The sequence below is a fragment of the Maylandia zebra genome, linkage group LG9 (assembly GCF_041146795.1).
Source record: "Maylandia zebra isolate NMK-2024a linkage group LG9, Mzebra_GT3a, whole genome shotgun sequence".
Taxonomy (NCBI): Eukaryota; Metazoa; Chordata; class Actinopteri; order Cichliformes; family Cichlidae; genus Maylandia; species Maylandia zebra.
The window spans coordinates 19,781,533-19,805,607 of record NC_135175.1 but is presented as its reverse complement, the minus strand read 5'-3'; the positions used below and the strand labels follow the sequence as shown (position 1 = coordinate 19,805,607).

Sequence of the window (24,075 nt, the reverse complement as noted above, 5' to 3'; positions counted from 1 at the left end):
AACCTTGTAAGTTTCAGGCAGAAACTCAATCATGTCTAGTATGGGGCATCGCTGACTACTTTCGGGATTGAACAGACTTACAGCTTCAGCACACCTGCAAGAAAAAATAATAAGATCACAGACACGACTATAACCACTGGATTGTAGAGTCACTTTAATATTTCTCAGTGGCACATTGCAGGCAGCTGCAGATAGCAATTCACACTACTACCCACATTTTATTGTGTGGCATGGCATGACTCCTAATAGTGATTGATGATTGTGAGTTTGTCACTTGAGGATTAAATGCTCCCTTATAGCTTGAGAAATCTATCCTACCTCTTTCACTAATTAGATTGGGCTATCTGAAAAAATTCATTGTCACAAACCCACTAATCAGTAGCTGACATTTGGGAGATTCATAGTTTTTACAGATCCAAGAAAGAGTTAAATATTGCACGGATAAATGAAAAAATTATTTAAGCTTTTTGCTCTTTAATATGCTCTATTTGTTTTTTTATTGACAAAATACCTTTCACAGTCAATTACAGCATTGACCACGTCTTTTCTCCCATTTTGCAAAGCCTCATGGAGGAATGAAGTGTGGTTCTTGTTTAAGATGATCTCCGCCCCCCTGGCCAGCAACAGCCTGACCGCAGCCACGTGTCCACCTCTCGCTGCGATGTGGAGTGCCGAGTTCTGTCAGTACAACAGAACACACCTTCTCAGATTCATTACAGTGTGGGGCGGATGACTTATTCGGAGTGAATGGCAATTATTTGTGTTTTAACGTTTAAACTGGAAAAATAACCCTAGTATAAAAATTGCCAGGACAAATTAATTAGTTCAAGAATAAATATCACAGATCACAGTGAAATTGTTTTGGAGTAACAGGAAGCAATACCCCATCCTCATCTGTTTTATCCAGCAGCTTGAGATTGGCTGCCAGTAGGATATCCATCGTTTGTGTGTATCCTTCAGAAGCAGCGTGGTGCAGACAAGTCCAGCCCTTGTAATCACTGTCAACAGGACATTTCTCTACAGGTTAGTATACTGTAAAAAACGATCACTCAAACCATCACGTTCCTTTAATGTTTTTGAGCAGTGTATTTTTTATGCTTGCACATGTACATGCTTCCGTGCACACAACGTGTGTTTGGCTTTACCTGTGGAAGAGAGCTCCTTTGCGCAGCAACAGTTGCACCACTTTTGTGTGTCCCTCTTTTGAGGCCAGATGGAGTGGAGTCAGGCCACGCTCATCGCCTTCATTTAGCAGACGAGAGTCAGTAATGGACTCTAATAATCGGTGACATGTATTGATGCGGCCATACCTTAAAAAAAAAAGTAAAATCACTGTATTGTCGGGAAATGGTAGAGCTCCATACCTGTAGACAATTTTATTGTAAGACACTCATGGCAACTGTTGCAGGTTTGAATCTGTGGCTGTAGGCTAGGTAGCAATAAAGGCTTAAAATGCTAGGAGCGGTAAGAAGAACAAAGTAGAAGTGACATATTTAGTTGGGAGATTATGTTTTGTTGTCTCTGAACCTTTTAAGCAGGTCAGCAGTATTGTCTGTACAGTAGAGAATGAGGCTTCTGTAAGAGTTAAGGTATGATATCATAGCATGGCCTCCATCTGCCCTCTAGTTCTAATGAAATGGGTGTTCATGATAGAAAAATCTATAATAATAATGTTGAAAATCCACCCATTAAACACTGTGAGTAACATTTTGTTCACATGTGGCTCACTAATTAAATGCTGTTCCTGTGACAGCTCCTTTGGGTCACTACATAATATTTAAGGTATGTTACTTGAATTAATCTTCTAAAAGCTTTTAGGGGCATGAATGTATTGAGGTTTTATACAGCTGAACAGTAAGGAATGGTGTTTTATTATCCATCTGTCCATTTGATTGACTACAAATCAAATGGACATACACTGCCAACAAGAATTTCCATCCTTCCAAGTTTCTTAGTTTTTTGCTTATGTTTAGTTCCAGATCATAAGACAAATGTAAATATTAGAGAATGATAACCTGAATAAATACAAAATGCACTTTTTAAATGATAATTTCAATTATTAGGTGTGTGTGTGTGTGTGTGTGGGGGGGGGGGGGGGGGGGGGGGGGGGGGGGAGTTATCCAAACCAAACTGGCCCTGTGTGGAAAGAGTAATTGTCCTAACTACACACAGGACTGATTATTGCCAGAACTAGTGAATCAAATCATCACTTAAAGAGAGCCTGTCTGACAAAGTGATCTCAAAAAGCAACATATCATGCTACGATCCAAGGAAACTCAAGAACAGACAAGAAACAAAGTCACTGACTTCTTCAGTTTGGAAAGGAATACAAAGCCAATCAAATGGAGAAAACCTGGAACACTGGGTGATCTTCCCAGGAGTGCCTAGCCTAATAGAATTACTCCAAGGGTGCACTGATTACTCATCCAGGAGGTCAGATAAGAATCCAAAACAACAACTAAAGAACTGAAGATCTCACTTGCTTAAGTTAGGGTCAGAGTTCATGATTCAACAATAAGATTGGGCAAAAGGTTTCAAAGGTGAAAACCACTGCTAACCAAAAATAACACAAACGCTCGTCTCACATTTGCCAAAAAACATCTTGGTGATCCCCCAGACTATTTGAGGACTGACGAGACAGAAGATGAACTTCTTGGAAAGTTTTTGTCCCATATGTAAAATGAATACTGCACTTGATAAAAAGAACATCATACCCACAGTTAAACGAGGCGCTGGTAGTGTCCAATGCGACTGAATTAAAAAAGGTCTGTAAAAAAGAGTGATCCAAAATTCCTCCACAGTGATGTGAAAGACAGTTCTTGCAGTTCTTGCACATCCAGTTATTAGTCAAAGGAGCTTGCAAAGAAAAGTCCAGATGCTTTTCTTAGCAAGCTCCTTTGACTACGATGACCTGGATGACTGAGAACCTTCACAGACATCCAGTTATTAGGTTTAGAGGAAAATTACTTTTTCACAGTACAGGTTTGGATACCTTTTTTCTTTCCCTTAATAAAAAAATCATTATTTAAAAACTGCATTTTGTATTTACTCAAATGATCTTTGTCTAGTATTAAAATTTGCTTGATGACCTGAAACATGTAAGCGTGACAAATATGCAAAACGCTAAGAAAGCAGGAAAGAGGCCAATACTTATTTATACATGCATGGACAGATGGATGGATAGCTACCTTTGAAATTCTGTGTGGATGTAACAGCTGCATATAGTGTTTTACAATAACACTGGAGTTACACTGGCACACAGCACTAGGTGATATTACAGCTAAAAATTGTACTTGAAATTAACAAACAGAAATGATTTATATGCTACACATCATCCATCATACAGTGGTCAATATCATCTGATTAATTTCAACAGCCATGACTTTGCATTTGTTTGAACAAATCCATTTCCAAAGTTTGTGTAACTGAGTGAAAATCTATGCTATGTTAAGTCTTACTGAGCAGCGAAGTGCAGGGCAGACTTCTTGTCCTTGGACTTGCATGCGAGTCCAAGTTGCCCCGAGAGGCCCAGCATGTTCTTCACTGAGTCGTGGATTCCCAGTCTGCAGGCGTAGTGGAGTGGGGTGCAGCCATCGTTATCCTCACAGCTTAAAAGTGCCTTCACACTGTTGAGCTAAAATCCAATGCATTATGAACACATCTACTTCATTCTTACTGTACAATCACAGGCGACCACTTAGGTACACCTGTTCAACTGCTTATTATTCGACATATCTAATCAGCCAACCACATAGCAACAACTCAGCACATTCAGTCATGTAGACATGACCAAGGTAACCTGCTGAAGTTCAAACTAAGCATCAGAAATGGGGAAGAAATGTGATTTAAGTGATTTTGAATGAGTTTTTTGGTGCCAGGCGGGCTGGTTTGAGTGTTTCAGAGACAGATGAACTACTGGGATTTTCCCCGCACAAGCATCTCTAGGTTTTACAGAGAAGAGAGAAAATATCTGGTGAATGACAGTTCTCTGAGAGAAAATGCCATGTTGATGGCAGAGGTCAGAGGAGAATAGCTAGACTTCTTTGAGATGATAGGAAGGTGACAATAACTCAAATAATCATTTGTTACAAGTGAGGTATGTTTGTGTTGAGCCTTCAAGCAGGTGAGCTACAGCAGCAGAGGACCACATCGGGTCCCACTCCTGTCAGCTAAGCACAGGAAACTGAGGATATAATTTACACAGGCTCAACAAAAATTGGACAAGAGAAGAGTGAAAAAACATCTAATGAATATCAATTTCTTCCGCAGTATTTTGATGGTAGAGTCGAGAATTTGTGAGAGGAAGGGAGCAGATCTGCGGAAACTGTGTAATGCTGTCATGTCAATATGGACCCAGATCTCTGATGAATGTTTCCAGCACCTTGTTGAATCTAGAAACTGTACCTAACAAAGTGGCCAACACGTGCATACTAAGCAATGCAAAAAATTGAAATGCTATATTTTATGCACATGACAAAATTGACAGTTATCCATACTCGAACAGAAACTACAAAATTATTGTGATCTGCTATTCTCACACTGTCTGTCTTTATGTCTTTAACAGTGATGTAGCTTCAGGAAAAAGCTCACAGTGTTTAAAGGACTATATGGCTTTGGCGAGAGTGTAATGAACTTCGATCAGCTGGCTTTGAAAGCACGCAACTTTTGAAGGCTCCAGGCAAGCTGATCAAGGACAGTGCAGTAATTAGATTCCAGCCACTTAATGACATTTTTGTTTAAGCAGCATTCAGTGCATTTAATAAGCTACCGACTGATTGGCAGTACCTGCAGTACTTCTTCCGGGAGGTTTTTCAGGCCCTTTGGCTGCAGAATGGCCAGGTGGAGAAAGTTACAGCCACATTTGTCTCTCACGTTAACGTTGGCTCCTAAAAAAATCATTAACATTTGCATAAGTGTTTACAACCTTTATTATCAGGCAAATTATATGAGCACTACTGGTGGAGAAGTCATTTACTTTAGCTCACCTTTTGACAGCAGCAGAGCCACAGTTTTCCATGCTCCACAGCTCGTAGCCAGCAGCAAAGGAGAGTTTCCCTTGCAGTCGGTGCTGTTAATGTCTGCACCCTGAAGATAGAATACATTACAGCTTTAAAGTTACCTCTTTAATTTTAGCACACAAATGAAAAGCATTGTGTGCACATTAGCAATGAATACACCCCCACAGTATTCTCAGTTTTAAGAGGATCAGCGAACACATTTAAAAGTCCTTTTAAACAAATTTCATTAACTTAGCTTCACCAAATCAGACCAACAGGTGATATTTTGTAATGATAGCAGAAGAAGTAAACAGTGGGGAAACAATTTGATCCCATGCTGAATTTTAAATGAAGTAAATTACAAAGAAATGATGGTAGTCTCATTTTAATTGAGAGAGGCAAACTATCAACCAAAACTCAAGAACAAACAAGTAACATAAAAGATATAAATTGATTTGAATCTAACTGAGTGCAATATGATTGGCTGTGTGCCACCCATCTGGCACAAAAACAACAATAAATCAATCCAGCAATCCAACAATTACGGATACTCCTGAATGCGTTATGTATATAGAGCACAACTCTCCACAGAATTACTTTCTTCCATTTCAGCTTCTCCACCAACATAGACAAGACCAAACAGCTGCCAAAGGATATCAGGGACAAGATTGTAGACCTGCACAAGGCTGAATGGGCCACAAAACCATCAGTGCTATTATTCAGAAAAGGGAGAAATATAAAATAACCATCAGTCACCCTTGGTCTGTAACTGCATGCAAGATCTTGCCTCATGGGGTGAGGATGATCACGAGAAAGGTGCTGGATCAGGGACTGGTTAATGATCTAAAGGGAGCTGGGACCACAGTCACCAAAAACATCAACGGTAACACACTACCTGCAAGGTCCCCCTGCTCGAGAAGCTACATGAATGGCCTCGTTTTAAGTTTTCTAGTGATTGAAAGTGGTGTTGTCAGATGAAAACAAATTCGAGCTCTATGCCATCAACTATAAACACCATGTTTGGAGGAGGAGAAATGCTGAGTATGACTCAAAGAACATCACAGTCAAGCACGGAGGTGGAAGCATTATGCTTTGGTTTTTCTGCTAAGGGTACAGGACAATTTAACTGCTGACATCCAAATCAGTTCATAACGTTTATGTAATGTGTGTTTTGGATTTCTGGCTGATACTAGTAGTATCATTCCAGAGTAGAATGAAACTACCATAAAAATTAGACATGGTTCATTTCTTTGGAAGTGAGCAAACTTACAAATTGAGCAGGGCTCTATAGTTAGGGTAAACACGAGAACCTGCTTTTGCACATGTGCCATAGCGAGAAAAACGTTTTTAGACGGGGAACTAAAATAGCACCTAAACGAAATAAACATTTCATGAACCACACCCCGTGCAGACCACTGTTTTATAGTTTTATAGTTTTTGAGATAAACACACTAAGGTTCATCTACTGCTTGCCGCATCTAAAAGAGTAGACTTGAAATAAACTTGGACTACGCTTCCTACCTAGCAACACCATTCTATTAGAACCATCAAAGTGCAACAGATGGTGACAGGTGGTCCACAAGCAATGGGCAGCACCTGTAATATTTACTCAGGAGTGTATTTAAAATAGCAAATATTGTTTGATTGTAGCAATGGGAACAAACATAGTCGAGTGGAAGATTTTACTAATTGAAATCCAACCTGCAGTGAATAGAGATTCACAGTTTATTTGCCTTTTAGATTTCAGCATATGTGGGGGGGGACTGCTGTTTTTATAATGTTTGTGTCGGTTTGATGCACCGAAGGATAAAAAATCAATCAGAAAATATCTGATAATAAAACCGGACATGTCATGTGTGTAACAGCTGCGTGGCATTTGTGTGTATTCATGTGTGTCTTATTTACCAGAGAAATTAGGTACTCCGCCAGCTCCGTGTGATCAAATATTGTTGCCCTGGAAAAGTAAACACAGTTGTTGTAAACCAGCCGTTCAGCGCACTACTTTGTGAGTCAAGGTCTTACTCATGCTGTCAGATAAGCAGTGAGGATGATTTAGTTCTCATTCGGCAACATAATAGCCAGATTTCCCTTTATCGTCACACTTTTATCTTCAGGGTTGTACGGCTTCCCTTTGTTGACACACTTTAATGACTAAGTGTTTGTGTTCTCCATTAAGAAAGAGACTTATGTGGATGATTTCCCCCACAACTAAATGATGGACTGAAGTATACTTGATCATCCAGATACCAGACGACATATTTCTATTGTGCTTAAAAGGCCTTTTGTGGTATTATTTCACTCCACATCACAGCAATGGCGTCCAAATAAGAATGAAAACACAGAGGGAGGACCTTTGTCCTTTGTTCTGCTACTGTCAGTGCCAACACAAATAGCTTTTAGATAAAATCTGTGTGGATGGGAAGCAAATCTTTATTATGTAATTATATCATTATCGCTTTCCTCAGGCTTGTCGTTGCCAAGCATAAGGAGTTTATATCTAATTATCTTGTTTGCAGATGTGTTTTACTGTTGATATGATGCAGATAAAGTGGTCTTTATATAGCATGAGCAAGCAAATGAGTAGCAATTGCAATATTGCATATCTACACAACTTCATTGGTATCGCAACAAAGATCATTTTAATTAAAACAATGTCCACCAATAAAATTATGAACTAGAATTAGGAAATAGTGGAAACTTGCCCTTTTGTGCTCTCGGTCACTGACTGTTCAGCACAAGGAACAGAATATATATGTGCTCTTGTCTATGGAGATTAATTTAAAATTGAATGCTGAGATACAGTTAATAAGATATTGTTTATTTTCCATTCTGGAGTCTCAGCAACTCTCTGCTCTCTCACGGGTCAGCATGGTCAGGATGCTTTGCATTTTGTCAACAATGAAATTTGCATTTCAAAAAGGCACCAATTTTGAATTCTACAGAAAAGCAATTTGCAAAGAAGTTGCTGTCACAGTCTTCTGGCCGAGCGCCTTTGGTTTCTACCCCTCACTGAGTGTGGTTATGATGCCTATGCCCATCTTTGACAGTTTGTGATGGCTACTATCAGCCTACAAAGTCTACATAACCACATGCAGCTGCATTATTAAGTTTTATCAACACACTCAAAAAATATTTATGCCCCAAATGCTGACTTTAAATAATCTGAATCGATTTAAATGTTCTATGTAATTTTGTTACATAAGTACAATGTAAAACATTAGACTTAAAGAATCTGGTCAAATGAAATTTACTTGATCAGTATTGATTTAGTTTATACTGAGTATATTCTCCTTAATGATTAATTATTTGATTAAATACACTGGGGGGATTGTTCCGTGCACTAATTTCCGCATCGGAAATGAATGACAAGGAGAGACCCACCTGTGTAGAGGGGTCTGACATGCACCATCAGTGAGATTGATGATATCTTCAACTCGCTCAACAGAAGACAGCATCAGTTTGATGACCTCAAGAGCACCCTGGGTGCAGGCCAAATGAAGCGGTGTAGACCTGTCGTTCTAGAGTCCGACAAACATGGATACATTACAAGTGATGAATGCGGAATATGATGCAAATTTACAAGTTCATCACACACAGTTATGTCTGCTGCATACAGAAACCCTGCGGAGATTTTTATAAACCTGCAGCGATGTAAACTGGCACAAACAGAATATGAATAAGTATACTCATGCGTGATTCACACAAAGAAATCCTGCAAGTTTCCTCTGTGTAACATTAGCAAAGTAAGTCCCAGACTTCTTGGCTGAACACTGGGGACTGTAACACAAGCCTTTAATGAGATAACCAGGACTGGCAGGAGGAGGCCAGTGATCACTCCACTCAGCTTCACAGTGTAAGTGGATGTAATTTGTATCAATTTGGCCAACCGAAGCTATTACTGTACTCGCTACTGCTGATGTAGCTCTGGCCACTAGCCCAGGGCAAGACATAACGATCACTCCCAGATGGGTGTGATAAGACTGACGGGTTCTAACAGTACAAAGAAGGCGACCCTCTGGTGACAACGTGTTTTACAAGTGTTGGAATCCAGGTTTGTTTAAAAAGCAATGCAAATCTGGCAGAGTAGGAGTGAAAACCAAAATGTGTGATCTGGCTATGGCATTCTGAGTAGTAGGTAAAAACAGTGGTGAAAATCAAATGAATGTATGCCCAGTCTTTTTGAGACGGTTTATGAAAAGGCCATGTAGTGATTTACATCTTGTTATCTTTTATAATAGAAGTACCTGTTGCTGGTCAACTTTGGCTCCAGTAGCAATGCAGAGGCGGATGGTCTCGATATTCCCACCACGTACAGCCAGATGCAGGGGGCTGCTCTTGGTCTTGTCTAAATAGTTCATGTGGCACACAGCCGAGTGGCCTAACTCCTCTCCTGTCAGGACAGAATTCAATAAATTGTTTTTATATCTTGAACGTGAAATGCAGTGAAAATGTCCATAATGGCAGTTTCTTATGACCAACTCCGTCTTTGACTTTTAGTGGCTTTCTTGTTTTGTTTTTAGCAGGCAGATGTAATGAGTAATGTGTATATTTAACATGGGCTGTGCAAAAAAAAAAAAAAAAAAAGACAGCACACAAATGTCCTAAATATTTTAAGGTCTTGCTAAACTTTGTCCAAAAGCACCAAAGTTACCAAACAGACCTCCCACTGTGGATAAACATACTATCATTTGTGATGTCTAGCCTACAGAAAATACCCCAAGTGCTTATCTGGAGGGGGGTGGGGGTGGGGGGGGGGGGGGGTAATCTACCAGCTTAATATGCTGCTTGGCCTTGTAAAAAACATTTTCATTGCTGTCAGCACTTTGAGTTTTTGATGATAGCATTTTTCTTTCATCATACCAGCCTTGAGAATGACTTCCATGGCTTTCTTCGCACCTGCGAAGGCAGCAGCGTGCATGGCGAAATGGCCAAGCTTGTTCTGTTGGCAAAGCTTTGCTCCATGCTTTAACTTTGATGGATATATGAATGGATGAGAAGGCAAAACAAAGAGACATGGTCTTTTGTCAGAAGCAAAGCTGCAGCAAAAGGAAGCTACATGATGAGTTCACAGTTATCATTTGCAGTAAGGTGTAGGTACGCAGTACAATGTGGAGCCTCGTACATACCAACATGCTAAGAGCCTCACAGTTATTAAGGGAACAAGCCAGCATCAGTGGGGTGTTTCCAAGGTCTCCCTTTAGATTGCAGTCTGTACTGCTGTAGGACAACAGCACCTTCATGAAAGAGATATAAAAACAGTAACTAATTAAAGTACAGCATAAGTAAAAACGGGCAATTGAATAATAGAAAATCCATCAAGCACATCAACGTAATAAAGATTAAATAAAGACACAAAAAGACAAGGTTTAGCCATTCCACAATGCCCCAAAAAGTACAGTACATAAGATGTAATGTGGGAAAATATTGTTTGTTATTTGACTAAATTACCAGCTAAATTTTTTAAAATTTGTTTATACTGTAATTAAAATTATCACACTACTTAAATTTACTTTAATTCCTGCAAAAAAACAACAATTTTTTTTTACTGTTTATTGTAGTTTACCTACCTTTAACTATTTGCATCTAAATATAATAACATACACAGAAATTACATTTAATCACATCACAGGGGATTTACACCCTTAGTTGAGTGCTGTATAATAAAGTGCTAGAATGCTCTGCGTTGACCTTGTTGACTACAGGAATTCAAGAGAAAAACACACTTCCTGTCCTTTAAATTATTACATCAACTGTGCCGTATCAGCCTTCTCACCCCCACCAGGTTGCTGTGTCCATGGCTGACAGCCAAGTGCAGGGGGGACAGGAGGGCAGTGTTGAGGATGTTGGGGTTAGCCCCCAGGTCCAAAAGAGCCTTGCAGCTCTCTGCCTTGTTCCTCTCCACTGCCCAGTGAAGGGGCACATTGCCCTGCTCATCACAGCTGTTCAGGACTAAGAGACGATACAAGAGCATATGCAGAAAGGTTCGTATGCGTATGTATCAGATATAATATGCAAAAATAATGTCCCTCTTCCATGCAGTAACTTTAGAAATGAAATTACGCCGAGTCACAAAACATGTTGTGTTGCGTCTTGTGATCGATGACTTAGGTGCACTTACCCTGTGCATCTGTGACAGTGGAGATGAATTGAATGAGGGTGATGTGTCCCCCTGCAGCAGCGTGATGAAGGGGACTGGCTCCACATTCATCTTTTTCACTGAGGACCTCTGGGCTCTTCTTCACTAGGTTCTCCAGGAGAGCTAGGTCACCCTTCTCAGCCAACTAGATGATATTATATAGAGTAATATAACACAAAGAATACAGAACAGTTGATTTTTCTGCTTTCCAGTTTGTTCAAAGTGTGTTTTACCAAAGAACACACTATGCTAGAAGGCATTTCAAACTATTCTTGTGTGCCTTCTGATATAATCACTGGAGTATGATATAACGGCCATTTGTTAGTTTTGTATAAAAACAGACTTTACAATCCAATTCGTTGAAAACTCATGTAATATTATTATTATGTAATACTAGAATTGTTTAGGCCTCCTTAACCTCCTCCTTAAGGATACACTGGGCTGGGATTAATCCGAGTTACATAAACCTTCTCATATTGTGAATACTTGTGGCAGAAATAAGTAAGTTTTTGAAAACGTTTTATACAGACATGCATATTTTTTTCAGTAAGTTTTTTCCCCTCACCTCAAATATATTTCGATTTGCCAGGCCTGGATCGTCATCCTCTATCACATATGTATAACAACTGTTTTGCCGTGCCACATCCCTGCTGAAGTTCATCACTTAGCTGAGACTCTGTGGACATGAGCCCTAATAAAAACAAAGAAAGCAGTGACATGTGTGCATGTGAACCCCAGCGCTCACACCTGTGCAAGCTGATGCACATGACAGCAGCAGATTGAAAACACAGATAGAAATATGCCATAATTTCAATCAAGCCACAGATGAGCAAGCCTACTTAGCAAGCTAGAAGAACTTAGAGCGTAATGTGATAGATAGCGCAAATAAAACCTTAATGCACAGGCTTCTAATGTTTAGAGGGGACATGGGCACAGGACATTGTCTTTACCCAGAAGGGCATTCACATCCGTTGAGTCTTTGTGGCGGGGGTTGAAGCCCTGCACTTGAAGAAAGCAATTATGTCCTCCGCAGCTGCAGGTCAGCTTGTTTGAGCCAGTCCCAGGTGTCCTCGCGTGGTCCTGGGTGAGTGAGATTGAGATAGACCTTGTAATTTTATTGCCTTCAGTCCCATCGAAAGGCCAAACAGTAAATGGCATTTTTTTTCTGGTGAGCAAACTACTATTGAGAATCTTCACTGCAAATCTCCTTCACCTACGTTATTTGCCGTGCGCTGATGTTGTTCCTCGGGTCAGAGCAGCAGCTACGTTTTACTGTTTGATTTGCACATTTTGTTGGTGTTTTATACACACTGACTAATGCTCAGTCAGTAACAACCTGATCCAAAAGTTTAAGCACTAAAACATAAAGACACCACTTCAAATATCAGCAAGTCAAAAATGATCACTGAGTTAATTTTTATAGGTTATTTATAGGGTTTAATTTAATTTACAGCTTTTAGTTAGTATAGTTTGGTACACTAATAATGCCCTTAGTATGCTATTGATATATCATTAGAGCAATATAATAATAAATAAACACTTAAATCGCGTAGGCCTGTGATGGACTGGCCTCTTGTCCTTTGGCTGCTGGGATAGCTTCAAGCCGGACTAATGGGTGGATGAAAGGATGAGTGTCTAAGATGCTGTACTTAAGACACACTTAGCATATGTATGCATATTTAATCATATTTAATAATATGGTCTTCTATTCGTTACTTGCATTTGTTTTGTTTTTTTTTATTATTCAAATATTTTTTAAAAAGCATGCATTCCAAAGCGCAAGCATATTTACATCACGGTAAAGGTTTAGTTTAAATTCTTTACATACATAAAAGTACTGTAAATGCAACTGTTTCTGGAAAACATGTCACACCACCTGTGATGATTTTTAACAACATGAGTATAATTTGTGTTTAACTAAAGCACTAAAGTAACATCGCATGCACTTAATCAATGAAAGATGCTACTAACATACTAAACTAGTCTCTTTATGAAATTGAAGGCTAATGAAGACTTTTTATTCTGGGGGTTGTAAAGTAATGCTCGAAACATCCAACACTTGGATTTGCATTTATTGGCAGATTTGCAGTTTGCATTATGAGTCATGATCGCCCATCAGTATTTCAGCACTACCTTCACTGATCTGAATACTTGAGTCCATTACCTCTACCATACAAGTCATTGATATTTCATGTCTTGTGGTCTGTGGTCCTGATAAAACATCATATTACAGTCCAAGACGGCATCACCTCATTTCCTTCTAATTTGGCGACTTAGATAACGACCCCACTGCATATCCCCCTCCCTGTCATTACCAGGCAACTGCGGTAAATAAGTGCCATTGGTTTCTCTAATTGATTTGCTTATTTAGTTTGCAGATGGTTTTCAGGAAGTGCACTAATAGGCACTGGTAAACACATTTTCCAAACAATCCGGAAACAAGCGGGAGGTATATTTAATTTTAACAAGGAGATCCTTGCATGAGTGCACATTGTTCACATTTAAACTGAATAGACTAGCATTACCCTCACAAATTGTGTTTACTTCAGAGGGTGAATTTTTAACACTATCTTAAAAAATAACGAGTAGATTGGAGAGTGGAGAAATAACAAGTGGATTAAAAACAGCTTCTGTATGTTGCAGTATTAATTGTTACATAAATAATGAACTCTAATGGACGAAGAACATAATGAAGTGTGCAGGCTTGTGGGAAAGCTGACATTTCCATATCCGCTGCTAATAAAACCAGAGATCAAATATATATAGTCATATATTTAATCAATTGAAACAGCACTCTACATACTTTCTAAAGAGTAAAATATTCCATATCTAATCGTCATTAAATGTTAAATTCGTCCCCACACAAACTCAAAACCTTAAAGACAACATCAAAGACATTACTTACTGTAACTGTGAGATGCTGCTACTGAGCTGAGCAATCTGGACGTTCTCCTCACTACTGCCTGTGAAAGGGCTTTAAATAGTGTGGTGAGCTGGCTATCTCCCAGTCTAATGCAGGCAAAATGCTGCCCCTTGTGACCGAATGGCTCTCGTGCTGTTTTCACAGAAGAGAAGAAAAGCCCGTGGTGTAACGTGATAGGATATTTAACTGGCAGCATTACATTAAACAGCAAACATGATACTTCACTCTCCTTCACAATAGGGTTTAATTAATGTGTCTAGATGTGAGTTGCTGATGCATTTACGGATTTTGTCGTCTCTCTCGTCTTTTCCCACAAAAGTGATGACGAACTGAAGAAACCAAAGCTCGTGCTCATCTTTAAAACGGGGTTGAGAGTATGTAGGATTCTGCCTATTAGTAGCATCTGAAAGTCAAGGCTCCCCTCAGATGAAACTTGACCACCCAGCTCCACATGGCCTACCGTATACCATTTATCCAATCAGTGATTAGAATGGAAGGTCAAGGTCAAGGTCAAGGTCAGATTTATTTATATAGCACATTTCCAACAGCCGATGCTGCACAAAGTGCTTAACAATAACAATAAAATTAAAAACTACAGTGTAATACAATAATAACAATAGAAACAATAAAATAGAAGAATTGAAACAATACTAACTAATTCAGATAAATCCAAAATGCTTGGGTCATAATGTGTTAAAAGCCAGAGCGTAAAAGTGTGTCTTTAGTAAAGATTTAAATTGCTCAAGAGTTTGAGCAGATCTAATATTAAAGGGGAGACTATTCCAAAGTCTGGGACCTGCCACAGAGAAGGATCTATCACCACGAGATTTGAGGTTAGTCCGTGGAATGGACAACAATAGTTTTGAACTAGATCTCGTGGGTTTTCCTGGAGCATAGGCAGAGAGGAGCTCTGACAAGTAGGGGGGGGCTCGGGCGTTGAGTGACTTAAAAACAAAAAGTAAGAGTTTAAATTGGATCCTGTAGGGGACAGGGAGCCAGTGTAAAGAGGCTAAAATTGGGGTTATATGCTCTCTCCGTTTGGTACCGGTTAGCAGGCGAGCAGCAGCATTTTGAACCATCTGAAGGCGATGGATGGTGGCATGATCTAGGCCATAATACAATGAATTGCAGTAGTCCAATCTGCAAGTAAGAAAAAGGTGGATGAAAAAGGAAACAATAGCCTTTTATGTTTGTTTGTTTTTTGTGAAAGTCTTGTGCTTCTGCTCTGAAGTGACTCAGCAAGTGACTAAAGATGACCTTAAAGACCTCCTTGTTGAGGATTACTGAGTATTCCCAAGTGAATCTTTATCAGGCAGGATTATCAGATAAGGTGTATCATTAACTAAGGATTATACCAGCATTTCTATTCCACATTAATCAAGAGACTAAGTGTAGAGTTGTTCAGATCAATATGAAATGTGTATTAAAGTTTTGCTTGATGTTCCAATTATGGAATTAAGTTGGATATCATGTAAAAGAAAATCCTTTAACAACATCAAAAGAAACTAAAAGCAGGCAAGCCATTCTTTTAAAAACTAATAGAATAAAAGGAAACTTAAAGACATTTTAGCCATTTCTTAAGCTCCAAGGATTGCAATCTTCACCTGCTGGGTGCTTGGATTACGACTTTCAAAAATATCCCAAAATAATACTGTAACGATGGTTAAGTGTTACTGGACAGTGACATGTTGGTTTTCTCTGCACACTGCTGTTGTTCCTTTAAGATTCATGTTTGGTTGGGCTGCAGGAAGTAGTGAGGGTGGTGTACAGGAAGGGTTGGGGGGACCTGGTTGTTCTGTGTGTGTGCCAGGCTGAAGAGAGGTGTAGTTCGAGAGCGCTTCCCCCTGAGTTAACAACCCGCTGGCTTATGTGCCGAATAAACGGACAAACTGAGACCCCAACCGTCTGGTTCTTGTGAACGTTACATTGGTGTCAGAAGTGAAGAAAGAAAAAAGAACCCCAGAACGCCCGAGACCCTGTTGCCGGCGACGCTTGCCGTTACGAGACGAGGATGTTGCCGGGCAGGATTAAGAAGGAGACGGAGGAGAGGGAGGTTCGTCCGCGCTCGCCCGCCCATGGAGTGAGGGAAACGGCGCTGCGGCTGTCTGCCGAGGCTGGATTTTCTCCAGGTTTGACTAGGCTCGGGAACTGTTCGCACAGCGGCCGCGATTCCGGCGGGAAGGAGTCGACCTCGCTTGGCGCGCCGTCACGTGATGTAAACAAACATGGCGGCGCCCAGCAAGCTGCAGCGAATATAAAAACGCCTAAGTTCAGCGGCAAGACGCCATGGGAAGTGTTTATCGCACAGTTCGAGCTGTTAGCTGTTGCAGCTGGCTGGTCTGAGGAACAAAAAGCTCTCCAATTGGCTTTGTGCCTGTGTGAGGATGCAGCTGCATGCCTGCTGCTGCTGACCGAGGAGCAGAGGGGAGATTATAATGCTCTGGTCGGAGCACTTCAGAGGCGCTTCGGGCAGTATAACCAACCAGTGCTGCTGAGGTCGGAGTTCCACAACAGACGCAGATTGCCAGGTGAGCCCCTCCGCATTTTGGCCCATGAAGTCGAGTGCCTTTGCCGGAGGGCGTATGACAGCATGCCACCATCAGTGCAGGCGGAGTTAGCTCGGGACCAGTTCCTGCAGGCCCTGAGCCCTAAAGAGCTCCGCATGCAAACTCAGCTTGCTCGGCCGGCCACACTCAGTGCAGCCCTGGAGCTAGCGTTGGAGAGGGAGATGCTTGCAGGATCCTCTGGGGGCGCTGACGACGCACACGTGGTGAGGGCTGTGTCAGCACCTGTGGAACAGATGGAGACGCCAGCGGGCCTGTGCAGTTTGGTGCAGACAGCTTCGCTGCAGTCGCCTTCCCCTCGGGCTGGCCCACACCGCCGACCTCAGAGCTGCTGGGGATGTGGACAAGTCGGACACCTCATCAGGCAGTGCCCCAAGCTTGCAGCGGTTCAGGGAAACGCCCACGGGCCCGTGTAGGCGGGAGTACACGGGCCTGGGAGAACGACATCCCCACACCACCGCCACCTCCACCCGGTGCGGCCATCACTGTGGGCTGGACCCAGGTTGGCGGCTTTTGCCATGTTCCAGTGACGATTGCGGGGGTGTCCTGTACGGCCCTGCTGGACACGGGATCCAATGCAACGCTGGTCCGACCCGATATTGTCCCAACCGGAGCTGCTGTACAACCGACTAACGTGCAACTTAAGACTGTGACCGGTGATCTGGCCCCAATGAGAGGGAAGGGAGTGTTCCAGTTCAAGGTGGGGGACCTCGGTGTGTCTTATGCTGCCTGGGTGGCTGACGTGCAGGACGCCTGCATCCTTGGGCTGGATTTTTTACGAGCCATTGGTGGTGTACTGGACTTAGGCAAAGGCCTCCTCGTACTCCCTGATGGGAAGAAGGTGCCGCTTATTCCTCCCCCGGTCTGCACAGCATCTGCCGCGGCGTCCACCTCCACCGCAGAGACCCCTGCAGACCCGCCAGCAGAACAGCGAGCGGAGGAGGAGGAGGAGGAGAGGCTCTCAGCAGTGAGGAGTATCTGGTCAAAGAACTGTGAGGGGCTGACTCCACAGCAGCAAGAGAGTCTATGGCAGGTACTAAAAGAGTTTAGTGACATTTTTGCCCTGAAAGAAAGTGATGTTGGCTTGACACACTTGGTAGAGCACGTCATTGAGACCGGGGATGCCCAGCCTATTAAAGTGCGCCCCCGCCGCCTGCCCCTGGCTCATCAGGAGGCTGCAGACAGGGAGCTGTGTGAAATGATGAAGGCGGGCATCATAGAACCATCTGATAGCCCGTGGGCCTCCGCGGTGGTGATGGTGCCTAAGAAAAAAAGTCCTAGGATGCGTTTCTGTGTGGACTACAGACCACTCAACAAAGTGACGAAGAAAGACTCTTACCCCCTTCCCAGGATTGATGAGTCCCTCGACTTAGTAGCCGGGTCCTCCTGGTTTTCCACCCTGGACCTGCGGAGTGGCTACTGGCAGGTGCCACTGTCCCCGGAATCCAGACCGAAGACAGCCTTCTGCACTAACAGGGGACTATGGCAGTTCAAAGTCCTGAGTTTTGGCCTTTGCAACGCTCCTGCGACCTTCGAGAGGCTCATGGACAGTGTGCTGGCTGGCGTCCCACGGCAACGGTGTCTGGTTTACCTGGATGATCTTCTAGTGCACGGGAGCTCCTTTGATGCTGCCCTGGATGCCCTGAGACAAGTGTTGGAGAGGGTGGCGGCTGCAGGCCTGAAGCTGCATCCCGACAAGTGCCACTTCATGAGGAGGGAGGTGGAGTTTCTGGGCCACAAGCTGGGTCGTGAGGGCATCAGCACTTTGGAGGAAAAAATTCACACCATTACCGAGTGGCCCACACCAGCAGACCAGAAACAGCTCAAAAGCTTCCTAGGACTGGCGTCTTATTACAGGAGGTTTGTGAAGGGCTTTTCCTCCATAGCCGCACCACTCTTCCACCTGCTGCAGAAGGACCGTGACTTCATCTGGACCCAGGACTGTCAGCAGGCGTTCGACACCCTCCGCAGATCGCTGACAGAGTCCCCAGTCCTTGCCCCCCCTGACCCCGCCCTGCCTTTTGTCCTGGACACTGACGCAAGTAATGTGGGGCTGGGAGCGGTGTTGTCGCAGGTTGGACCGGAAGGAGAGAAGGTGGTGGCGTACTTCAGCCGGGTCCTGAACAGGAGCGAGCGGCGCTACTGTGTCACACGACGAGAGCTGTTGGCTGTGGTGGCGGGGGTGAGACACTTTAAATACTACCTGTGCGGCACAGCATTTGTTGTCAGAACTGATCATGCTGCCCTTCAGTGGCTGATGTCTTTCAGGGAGCCAGAGGGACAGGTGGCTCGCTGGCTGGAGGAGCTCCAAGCCTTCAATTTCACCGTGGAGCACAGAGCAGGGACGCACCATTCTAACGCAGACGCCCTCTCTCGCCGCCCATGTGCTGCAGCTGGCTGCCGTTACTGTGAGAAGCGAGAGGAAATAGAGCGGGAACTCACGACAATAGACGGAGCAGCACAGCTCGCCTGCAGGGTTCTTCTGGTGGTGGATGCAGCGGAGTGGAGGGCACGGCAGGAACAAGACACAGACCTGCTGCCGGTCCTGCAGTGGCTGGAGAAGGGGGAGCAACCCCTTTGGGATGAGGTCACTGGGTTTTCCATCTGTACCAGGGGGCTGTGGGCCAAGTTTGCAGCTCTCAGGCTGAAGGAGGGGGTGTTGGAGCGTGCCTGGAAGGATCCTGCCACGGGGGAGGAGAGGTGGCAGGTTGTGGTGCCAAGGTCGCTGAGGTCAGCTGTGCTGGGAGCCTGCCATGGGAGCACTGGCTCTGGCCACTTTGGGGTCTCCAAGACTCTTCGCCGCCTCCGCCAGGGCTATTACTGGGGTCAACAGCGGAGGGATGTGGAGGACTTTTGCCGCAGCTGTGATGCATGTTCCTCACACAAAGGGCCACAAGACCAGTCCCGGGCTCAGCTTCAGCAGCAACCAGCAGGAGCCCCAATGGAGCGAGTAGCTGTGGACGTCATGGGCCCATTTCCTCGCACAGACAGAGGAAACCGCTATGTTCTTGTGGCCATGGACTATTTTACCAAGTGGCCGGAAGCATACGCCATCCCAGATCAGGAGGCTGAGACGGTCGCTGATGTATTAGTGGAGGGGATGTTCAGCCGCTTTGGAACAGCAGAGACCCTCCACAGTGACCAGGGGCGTAACTTTGAGTCCAAGGTATTTGCTGCCATGTGTGAACGCCTTGGGACTAAGAAAACCCGCACCACCCCACTTCACCCCCAAAGCGATGGGCTGGTGGAAAGGTTTAACAGGACGCTGGCCCAGCAGCTAGCCATCCTTACCTCAGAACACCAACGGGACTGGGATTACCATCTTCCCCTTACCCTCATGGCCTACAGGTCGGCAGTGCAGGACTCCACCCAATGTACGCCTGCCCTGCTCATGTTAGGGAGAGAGCTGAGAACTCCTACAGAGTTGGCTTTTGGGAAACCCCCGGACGCGCCAGAGGCACCACCGGGCCGGGACTACGCAAGGAAGCTGCAGGACCGGCTGGATTCTGCACATTCCTACGCCCGAGAGCAGCTGGCGAAGGCAGGCCTGCGCCAAAAGAGGAATTACGACATCACCACTAAAGGGAGGCACTTCCGTGCTGGGGAGCTGGTGTGGGTCTACAGCCCAAAGAGGAAGAAGGGACAGTGTCCTAAACTGGATAGCAGCTGGGTGGGGCCTTGCAGCGTCCTAGAGCGAGTGGGGGAGGTTGTTTACAGGGTGCAGTTGCCTCCTAGGGGGAGGATAGTAGCGCTGCACAGAGACCGGATGGCCCCCTACAGAGGACAGTCCCTCCCCTCCTTTCCAGAGGGACGTGTACAGAGCGTCCATGACCCTGCTCAGAGGGGCCCCCGACCGGGGCTGCGTTCCCCCCCCTCGGACTCTTCACCCCAAAGCCCCGAAGCTCCGCGTCCTCCTCAGGGGCTCAGGAGGTCAAGGAGGGAACGTAGGCTACCGCCCCGCCTCAGAGACTGTGTCGTTCCCTCGGGGACGAGGAACTTATTGCTGGGGGGGCAGTGTAACGATGGTTAAGTGTTACTGGACAGTGACATGTTGGTTTTCTCTGCACACTGTTGTTGTTCCTTTAAGATTCATGTTTGGTTGGGCTGCAGGAAGTAGTGAGGGTGGTGTACAGGAAGGGGTGGGGGGACCTGGTTGTTCTGTGTGTGTGCCAGGCTGAAGAGAGGTGTAGTTTGAGAGCGCTTCCCCCTGAGTTAACAACCCGCTGGCTTATGTGCCGAATAAACGGACAAACTGAGACCCCAACCGTCTGGTTCTTGTGAACGTTACAATACCTATTAAACAAATTACAAGGGAAACAAAGAGATTCATTTCACCAGTGTATGAATCATAAGGACTTTTTAGATCATATTACTTATCGTCTAGTTCCACTTCTCTTCTATCATATAAAAATGTCAGCGTCTGGAAACAACAACAGTTGTATAGCACGGTTGAGGTTTCCTGACTTTTCCTCTAATGCCACCTTGTGGCATTTTTAAGTGAAGTGTCTCAACCACTAATGGATGGACTGCCATGCAATTTGGTGCAGATATTTATGAACTAACAACTGGTGTTATTAGATTAAAATTTCAGTTTGTCTAAGACAGGATCAGTGGAGAACGTGCAGTTTAAAACTGGCAGCCAGAAAACTTTTATGGCCCAATCAGTGACAATTTTGTCCTAGCGAGCAAATATTAAAAACACAAGCTATAGTTATGAAAGAACTGTTAAATATAGTTAGAGTTACCTCTTGAAACATCACCATTTTTCTGTGTATTTAGAAGCGTCTTAATATATGGATATCTGTATTATTATTATTATTATTATTGTAGCTGAAAACACACCTTTTCCTGAGTTCATTCATAACAATATACATGCAAAACTGATGGTATTTCACTCCTTCACTACTGCACTTCTCGCATGGATGGATTAATAGGCCCAGATGCAGTGTAAGCCACTCAGACTTGCAGGTAATTTACCCCCAGTCACTGCTTGTGCTGCTACAATAAAAAGAAATCTCATGTACTTAAAAAGTATTTTCTCCATGACAGGACATGTCCAGCCACAGAAAAGGTCAACTACTACTCTTTCTGCATGCATTTTTAATCCGTGGAAGTCTATATTTGTAAAAACGATGAGAGTGCTGAGCAGGAACCAGAGGACAGAATCAGTGGAGAACATGCAGTGGGGTGCACAACGCACAAATAAAACCAGCAGCCAGAAAACCTTCATGGCCTAACCAGTGACAATTTTGTCCTAGTGAGCAAATATTAACAACTAAAAAGATGAGCTATGATTAAAAAAGAACTGTAAAATATAGTTAGAGTTTCCTCTTGAAACATCACCATGTTTCTGTTTCTTTAGAAGCATTTTAATATATGGATATCTCTATTACTTTAGCTGAAAACAGCTGAACAGAAATGCCTAGATGTTTGAAATCTGTCTTTAAGAATGTACAAAAACTTTATGAAACAACCAAATATTTATTGCAAACATCATGAAACTCTGAAAATGAGCTGTAATTCAAAACCTGACACAGCTTTGATTTATAGGCACCATTTTGTGATTTATGAAACAATTTAATGACAAAACATTTTTATTAGTTAATTAAAGATCCTTAAGGTCTGTTTTGCTGCACACCAACAAATAACAAACCGGTGTATTAAATGTCAGCAGGTATATTTTAACCACATCCTCCTCCTATAAGCCTCACAGAGCAAAACTAATATTTGTCCGGTTATTGTTCTTGCGAGGTTATCTTTGAAGTGTGTCGTTGTCCAAGGGGAAAGCCACACATGCAGCAGATGTGGAGTCACAAAGCATGTATTATCTCTCCAGCTGAGATTGATGACTTTCTAGGCTCACGTTGAATGCAGTATGTACAGTAAACACTATTGCGCAGCAATAAGTCCGTGTTTGTCTTGGAAATTTGCAGTGGGCGCGAGCGCACAAGTGATCAGGATGTGTGTGTTTTGACTAAGTTTGCTTTAGGAACAGCATTCACAAGTGTGCCTGTATGTGTGATGGTTATTTAATGGCAAACTGATTTGAATAGTATTTAGATGACAGGCAGGTGTATTTAGAGCGCAGCAACTTCTAAATGGCGAAGTTGGGCTGTGTGCATCATATGACTTCAGGACAGGTGATGAGTCACACACTGGGCTCTAGTGCTGGAAGGGCACCTGTGGGCAGAATTGCTTCAGGGCATGCCAAGGGTGGAAAAATCGCCATTAAAAAAAAACAAAAATTCATTTCATACATGCTTCCTTCCACATGCACAGTTAATTGATATCGCTATATTATTAAAACACTGAGAAGTTTATTAGCAATTTTGCACATCTGCATGGTTTTGTTAACTGTGATGCATGTGAAGGAGGTGTTTAAATTGCCACGGTTGCAGAACGAAAACCTCTTAGTTTACAAAGTGTAAAAAGGGTACGTTAACGTGGTTGAGAGCAGAGATATGCTGAGTGCATTAGCGCAGAGCCGTCCATCAGAAATTTGCAGTGTTGTTTGCGTGCGTCTTTATATGCGTGTGCAACTGTGTTGGTGTTTCCATCACTTATAAATGAGGTTACCTCTTAAGTGTGGCGGTGACCTCGGGCAGCAGACCTACGGCTGCCAGTCTGACTCCTGCTGAAAACCTATTGAGCGTGTCTGGTTTTTCGTGTGCCACCAGTGAGTGATCTGCAGTGAAAACAAATAGTCATTTCCCCATCCATTAAATCAACAGCGCAAACAAAACATTTTATGATGTTTCCAGTGATTTTCCTCTCTGAGAATGACTGGCTTGTCAGCCATTGTAAACGACTCTGAAATGAGGATGCAAATTTCAATAAAAATATGTTTGCACAGGAAATCTCTTTAGTCATACTGGGGATTAGATTCTTTCTAAGCATATAATTAAGAGCTCAAAGGATGCTTTTCAACTGAGATATGAAATTATGCCATGGAGACATATTGTTATACAGTCTGCTTTTGGAAGGAAGAAATGTATGGTGCTTGCATTGTCAGTGGCATTAAGGTGGAATACAACAGTGTTACGAAGGTTTTGGTGATCAGTATCATTGAAGCTGTGTGGAAAGCAGGTCTCTGTTGTAATTGAGACATTGAGTATTATTGGGACTACTGTATAAATAAAGGTTAAATTTATAAAATAAGCTGTTGTAGAGCTTTGTTAAAATACTAGTGTAGTCATTTTGAGTCTACATTGGGATATCTAGTTTGTAGTGTTAGTGAACTGTAGTACATTCAGTTGACTTGTGACAAGTCCTCAGTTGTTTTGTCATCTTTTTCTGCATCAGTGAGGGTAAATTCAATGCTGGAAAACTCTCTGTTATATTACCCTATATATTTTATTTCAATTTCTTTAGTTAAGTATATGAAAAATACCAAAAATAACACAGTTTGGCAATAGTATTTTATCCCAACAAGGTGATTCCCAAAGAGCTATTAGT

The 24,075-nt window shown here is 43.1% G+C and overlaps 1 protein-coding gene across 3 annotated transcripts in view; it reads right to left on the bottom strand.

Moving 5' to 3' along the window:
- trpa1b (transient receptor potential cation channel, subfamily A, member 1b) overlaps nt 1–24,075 on the bottom strand; it is a 47,824-nt gene that overhangs the window by 5,505 nt on the left and 18,244 nt on the right. Inside the window, exons 1-18 of one of the 3 annotated variants that reach the window (XM_076888120.1) lie at nt 15,661–15,755; nt 14,039–14,188; nt 12,084–12,213; nt 11,699–11,824; nt 11,116–11,278; nt 10,771–10,946; nt 10,124–10,231; nt 9,858–9,966; nt 9,242–9,387; nt 8,379–8,515; nt 6,903–6,951; nt 4,986–5,085; nt 4,786–4,886; nt 3,459–3,634; nt 1,146–1,310; nt 884–998; nt 512–678; nt 4–94 (exon numbers count right to left, since the gene is read on the bottom strand). In XM_076888120.1, coding sequence (XP_076744235.1) covers nt 4–94; nt 512–678; nt 884–998; nt 1,146–1,310; nt 3,459–3,634; nt 4,786–4,886; nt 4,986–5,085; nt 6,903–6,951; nt 8,379–8,515; nt 9,242–9,387; nt 9,858–9,966; nt 10,124–10,231; nt 10,771–10,946; nt 11,116–11,278; nt 11,699–11,794 — 1,899 coding nt within the window. In that variant the 5' untranslated portion in view covers nt 11,795–11,824; nt 12,084–12,213; nt 14,039–14,188; nt 15,661–15,755. Of the gene's footprint in view, nt 1–3; nt 95–511; nt 679–883; nt 999–1,145; nt 1,311–3,458; nt 3,635–4,785; nt 4,887–4,985; nt 5,086–6,902; nt 6,952–8,378; nt 8,516–9,241; nt 9,388–9,857; nt 9,967–10,123; nt 10,232–10,770; nt 10,947–11,115; nt 11,279–11,698; nt 11,825–12,083; nt 12,214–14,038; nt 14,189–15,660; nt 15,756–23,196; nt 23,275–24,075 lie in introns of those variants that run through there. The other 2 variants (XM_076888122.1, XM_012917972.3) reach the window with 2 other exon arrangements.